At 31.9% G+C, this 6,945-nt stretch overlaps 1 protein-coding gene across 1 annotated transcript; it reads left to right on the top strand.

Annotated features, from left to right (window-relative positions):
- The first annotated feature begins 470 nt into the window (after nucleotides 1-470).
- LOC139868328 (cytochrome P450 Tp4149-like) lies at nucleotides 471-2,335 on the top strand. Its single transcript, XM_071856661.1, has 2 exons — nucleotides 471-1,382; nucleotides 1,727-2,335. The coding sequence occupies exons 1-2, from the start codon at nucleotides 471-473 to the stop codon at nucleotides 2,333-2,335; spliced, it is 1,521 nt and encodes a 506-aa protein (XP_071712762.1).
- Nucleotides 2,336-6,945: the final 4,610 nt, after the last annotated feature.

Below are 6,945 nucleotides of genomic sequence, written 5' to 3'. Positions count from 1 at the left end.
ATTCACTCTCCAACAACCACCACCACCATCCACCTCCAACAACCACCTCTATCCTCGTTTACTATAAAGCACATGGACCATCCATAATAAAATATTCAAATATTATATTTTATTGGATGATGTTGGTGTATTGCCAGTGTTAGCTAAAAAGTACCATCCATCTAATAATCTAATTCTAATATCTAATATAATAATTATATGAGGGTTCATGCCTGCAATGTTGACTACAACTATTCTAGTGAAGCGTTCATCAGTCTTTTTCAAAGGAACTAACGTGATGTTAAAATGACAAGTTCATCCTTCAGTAGCCCAGTTTTGGAGATTTGAGATGTCTAATGAAATTAGTAACATTCCCACGAGGTCCAAGTCTATATATACCGATACATCTACATACTATATAGTACACCACTCTTACACCATCTATTTTATCTCATTTTTATATTCTTTGCTCACCTATACAATCAACAACAATGTTTCTTTTCAAGTTTATAGTCTCTTCTGTTTTACCATTTTTAATTCTATTAGTTATCAAATTAATTCATCATAAGCGTACTACACATTCTTCTCAAAAACACGAAAATCGGCCACCATCACCATGGAAACTTCCAATAATCGGAAACTTACACCAACTTTCGGGCAATCAACGTTCATTGAGTATATTGGCAAAAAAACATGGTCCAGTCATGCTTTTGCATCTAGGATGTGTACCCGTGCTTATAGCCTCTTCTGCAAATGCAGCTCGCGAAATTTTGAAGAACCATGAACCAATGTTTCTAGATAGACTTAAATCCACTAATTTAGGCAAAATTACTTACAATTTTAAGGATTTAACTTTTTCTCCTTACGGAGAACATTGGAGGCACGCAAAAAGAATTCTTGTCCATCACCTTTTAAGTCACAACAAAGTTTCGTCATATCAAAAAGTGAGAGAAGAAGAGGTGACACTTATGATGGACATAATTAAAGAGAGTTGTGGTTCATTAGTTAATTTTAGCGAGTTGATGATTTTGCATACTAATAACGTTTTTTGCAGAGTAGCTATAGGGAGGAAATTTGAGAGGAAAAAGGTTAAGGACTTGATAGAACTTTCAGTTGTAATGATCGGTCTTTTTAGGTTTGTGGATTATATGCCAAGTTTATCATGGATTGATAAGTTAAGAGGTTTGGATAGTACAATGGAGAATCACCATAAAAAGGTTGATAAGTTTCTTGATGGTGTTATTGAGGAACACTTGTGTAAGAAGAGAAGAGAGTATGATAGTGATAAGAGTTGTGAGATTGATGAAGAGCAGTGCTTCATTGATGTTTTGCTCAAAAATAAAGAAAATGACGACACTACTAGCTTTCTTTTTGAAAGAGACGACATCAAAGGTCTATTTTTGGTAATATTTTCTTATACCATATACCATCTTATGATTTTTAAAAAATACTATATCTAAACCAATGATTAAATTCGTTTATGAGGATCAATAATATAGTTTTACAGGTGATTGGGATTGTTTATTCTAGTGAAAACTCCTTATTTATTCAACAAATTGGCAAATCTCAAACACCCTTATCAAAATTGCTTATTTGCTCGTATTAAAAGCAATGTTGTTGTGTTTGGGATGGCTTATTTGTATGTACAAACTAGGCACCTACAGAAAAAGTTTGTGTATGGTATATAAAAAAATCCGTTTCTATAAATGCATAACTACTTTTCTTCTTCATTATTATTTTCTCGTAGGACATATTTCTTGCTGGAACGATTCAGACATTCTCAGTACTCGAGTGGGCATTGAGTGAACTAGTACAAAATCCTAAAACAATGAAAAAACTACAAGAAGAGGTAAGAGAATATGCTCAAGGTAAACCAAACGTTACTGACGAGGACTTAGCGAAATTGGAATATCTGAATGCTGTTTTCAAAGAGACTATGCGACTACATCCTTCACCTCCACTCATTCCTAGAGAATTAACTCAAGATTTGAACTTAATGGGATATGAAATCAAATGTGGAACGAAAGTATTTATCAACACATGGGCAATTGGAAGAGATCCTACGCTGTGGGATGAACCTGAGGTCTTTAAGCCAGAAAGGTTCTTGAGTAGTCCTATTGATTATTATGGGGCTTATTTTGAGTTGATCCCCTTTGGTACCGGAAGGAGAGGTTGTCCTGGTATTCACTATTCGAAAGCAATTAATGAGATTACTCTTGCTAATTTGGTTTATAAGTTTGATCTTGCTCCGCCGAGTGGTGAAAAACCTAAAGATCTGGATATGAGTGAGAGCAGTGGAGCGTTGATCCACAGGAAGAACAACTTATTTCTCGTGCCTCCTCTAGCTTTTAAATAGTGTTTTCAAATCATAATATATATGTTATTTATATGTTCATGTTTATTGTCTGTTAATAAAATAATTTAGCTTTGAATGTAAATAGTTCAACAATCAGGCGTTTATTTGTAATTTCTAAATGAAATGATGATGAATGAAACAAAAATGTAACAGACTGAAATCCGGGCTAGTTGTAAATGGACTATTTTGCCCTTAGGGTTGTGTTTTGTCTTAAGTGCCTTTATTTTAATTATATGTTTAGTGTTATTTTATTATTTGGTTGAACCCAGTTTTTGACAAGGGTCACAAAACTGGTTTGTTTATTTACTTTGGACTCTGTTAGAGCTGCCTAACGAAGTACGATATATTTAAGATAATTTGTAAATACCCGTGTGTAGTGGGGTATTGTGATAAAACACAATTAAGTGTATGTTGACTGCCCATTTCTAACATTTTCTAGAAACATCACCTAAACCCTCACGCACCTAACTTCTCAAACCCTAAATCCTTGAATCTCGATTTGGTCTTTAAATGTTTTAAGAAATTTATTCCTTGTGTCGTTGTGAATCTATCAAGGTAAGATTTGTGGAATTTCATGTCCAAATCAGTGTCAAATTGGGTGTTTTGGTTAGGTATTTATTAAAAGTCATTTTGGTGTCAAAATTGCTCAAATTGGTGTTGTTTTAGTTCAGAGCTTGTGGGTTTATGTTTCTAAATATTTTGTGTACACGATGTAATCTTGTTAATGTCGGTTACCAGGTGTTCACCATATGAATGATTTTTATCTCTATGTATGGGATGTATATTGAAATATGAAATCTTGTGGTCTATTATTATGATTTGATAATATATAGGTTAAACCTATAACTCACCAATATGCATAAGAATATCCCCTATTATTCCGGGAAATCCTTCGGATATGATAAAAACGAATTCGAAGTACTAAAGCATCCGGTACTTTGGATGGGGTTCGTTAGGCCCAATAGATCTATCTTTAGGATTCGCGTCAATTAGTAGATCGGTTTACTAATTCTTAGGTTACCAAGCAAAAGGGGCATATTCGGCTTCGATCATTCACCCATATAATTAGTTTCAATTACTTGTGTCTATTTCGTAAAACATTTATAAAACTGCATGTATTCTCATCCCAAATTATTAGATTTTAAAAGTGGGACTATAACTCACTTTTACAGATTTTTACTTCGTCGGGAAGTAAGACTTGGCCACTAGTCGATTCACGAACCTATAACAAATATGTACATATATATCAAAGTATGTTCAAAATATATTTATAACATTTTTAATATGTTTTAATGTTTTAAGTTTATTAAGTCAGCTGTCCTCGTTAGTAACCTACAACTAGTTGTCCACAATTAGATGTACAGAAATAAATTGATATATATTATCTTGAATCAATCCACGACCCAGTGTATACACGTCTCAGGCTAGATCACAACTCAAAGTATATATATTTTTGGAATCAACCTCAACCCTGTATAGCTAACTCCAACATTACTGCATATCGAGTGTCTATGGTTGTTCCAAATAATATATATACATGGGTCGATATGATATGTCAAAACATTTGTATACGTGTCTATGGTATCCCAAGATTACATAATATATTAGAATACATGTATAATACAATATAAGTTAGCTAGGATATGATTAATATAAATTTGTTAACAATTTTCACGTAGCTACAACAAGCAAAAATATCCAATCTTGTTTTACCCATAACTTCTTCGTTTTAAATCCGTTTTGAGTGAATCAAATTGCTATGGTTTCATATTGAACTCTATTTTATGAATCTAAATAGAAAAAGTATAGGTTTATAGTCGGAAATATAAGTTACAAGTCATTTTTGTAAGAGGTAGTCATTTCAGTTGAAAGAACGACGTCTTGATGACCATTTTGAAAAACATACTTCCACTTTGAGTTTAACCATGATTTTTGGATATAGTTTCATGTTCATAAGAAAAATCATTTTCCTATAAGAACAACTTTTAAATCAAAGTTTATCATAGTTTTTAATTATCAAACCCAAAACATCCCGCGGTGTTACTACGACGGCGTATGTCCAGTTTTACTGTGTTTTTCGTGTTTCCAGGTTTTAAATCATTAAGTTAGCATATCATATAGATATAGAACACGTGTTTAGTTGATTTTAAAAGTCAAGTTAGAAGGATTAACTTTTGTTTGCGAACAAGTTTAGAATTAACTAAACTATGTTCTAGTGATTTCAAGTTTAAACCTTCGAATAAGATAGCTTTATATGTATGAATCGAATGATGTTATGAACATCATTACTACCTCAAGTTTTGTGGATAAACCTACTAGAAAAGAGACAAATGGATCTAGCTTCAAAGGATCCTTGGATGGCTTGAAAGTTCTTGAAGCAGAATCAGACACAAAAACAAGTTCAAGTAAGATCATCACTCGAAATAAGATTGTTATAGTTATAGAAATTGAACCAAAGTTTGAATATGAGTATTACCTTGTATTAAAAAGATATCTTACTGTAAATAAGAAAGATTTCTTGAGGTTGGATGATCACTTTACAAGATTGGAAGTAAGCTAGCAAACTTGGAAGTATTCTTGATTTTATGAAACTAGAACTTATAGAATTTATGAAGAACACTTAGAACTTGAAGATAGAACCTGAGAGAGATTAATTAGATGAAGAAAATTGAAGAATGAAAGTGTTTGTAGGTGTTTTTGGTCGTTGGTATATGGATTAGATATAAAGGATGTGTAATTTTGTTTACATGTAAATAAGTCATGAATGATTACTGATATTTTTGTAATTTTATTAGATATTTCATGCTAGTTGCCAAATGATGGTTCCCACATGTGTTAGGTGACTCACATGGGCTGCTAAGAGCTGATTATTGGAGTGTATATGCTAATAGTACATACGTCTAAAAGCTGTGTATTGTACGAGTACGAATACGGGTGCATACGAGTAGAATTGTTGATGAAACTGAACGAGGATGTAATTGTAAGCATTTTTGTTAAGTAGAAGTATTTTGATAAGTGTCTTGAAGTCTTTAAAAAGTGTATGAATACATATTAAAACACTACATGTATATACATTTTAACTGAGTCGTTAAGTTATCGTTAGTCGTTAGATGTAAATGTTGTTTTGAAACCTTTAGGTTAACGATCTTGTTAAATGTTGTTAACCCATTGTTTATTATATCTAAAGAGATATTAAATTATTACATTATCATGATATTATGATATATTAATATATCTTAGTATGATATATATACAGTTAAATGTTGTTACAACGATAATCGTTACATATATGTCTCGTTTCGAAATCATTAAGTTAGTAGTCTTGTTTTTACATATGTAATTCATTGTTAATACACTTAATGACATGTTTACTTATCATTTTTCATGATTAAACATAGTGTATCTTAATATGATTCATATGTAATTAGTAAGACGTTGTTATAACGATAATCGTTATATATATCGTTTCGAGTTTCTTAATTCAATAAACACAATTTTATGTATATAACTCATTGTTAAAATACCCAATGAGATACTTACTTATAATAATATCATGTTAACTATATATATAATCATATATATGTCATCATATAGTTTTTACAAGTTTTAACGTTCGTGAATCACCGGTCAACTTGGGTGATCAATTGTCTATATGAAACCTATTTCAATTAATCAAGTCCTAACAAGTTTGATTGCTTAATTTCATGACCCGTCCTAATCCATCCGGACAATGTCCATATCGATTACAAACAATTCACAATAGTTGGTTACATCGCGAGGTACTTGACCTCTATATGATACATTTTACAAACATTGCATTCGTTTTTAAAAGACAACCTTTTATTTACATCGAATGTTGACGACATGCATACCATTTCAAAATATATCCAACTATAATTGACTTAATAATAATCTTAATGAACTCAATGACTCGAATGCAACGTCTTTTAAAATATACCATGAATGACTTCAAGTAATATCCTTAAAATGAGCTAATGCACAGCGGAAGATTTCTTTCATACCTGAGAATAAACATGCTTTAAAGTGTCAATCAAAAGGTTGGTGAGTTCATTAGTTTAACATAAATAATCATTTCCATCATTTTAATAGACCACAAGATTTCATTTTCAGTTCTCACAAATATACGTCCCATATATAGAGACAAAAATATCATTCATATGGATTGAACACCTGGTAACCGACATTCACAATATGCATATAAGAATATCCCCATCATTCCAGGATCCTCCTTCGAACATGATATAAATTTCGAAGTACTAAAGCATCCGGTACTTTGGATGGGGCTTGTTGGGACCGATAGATCTATCTTTAGGATTCGCGTCAATTAAGGTGTCTGTTCCCTAATTCTTAGATTACCAGACTTAATTAAAAAGGGGCATATTCGATTTCGATAATTCAACCATATAATGTAGTTTCGATTACTTGTGTCTATTTCGTAAAATATTTATAAAAATTTCGCATGTATTCTCAGCTCAAAAATATAAAGAGTAAAAGGGAGCAAATGAAACTCACCTAATGTATTTTGTAGTAAAAATACATATGACTATATTGAACAATGCAGGGTTGGCCTCGGATTCACGAACCTATAT

The sequence above is a fragment of the Rutidosis leptorrhynchoides genome, chromosome 9, assembly GCF_046630445.1.
Source record: "Rutidosis leptorrhynchoides isolate AG116_Rl617_1_P2 chromosome 9, CSIRO_AGI_Rlap_v1, whole genome shotgun sequence".
NCBI classification, from domain to species: domain Eukaryota; kingdom Viridiplantae; phylum Streptophyta; class Magnoliopsida; order Asterales; family Asteraceae; genus Rutidosis; species Rutidosis leptorrhynchoides.
This window is presented reverse-complemented; position numbering and strand designations above follow the sequence as displayed.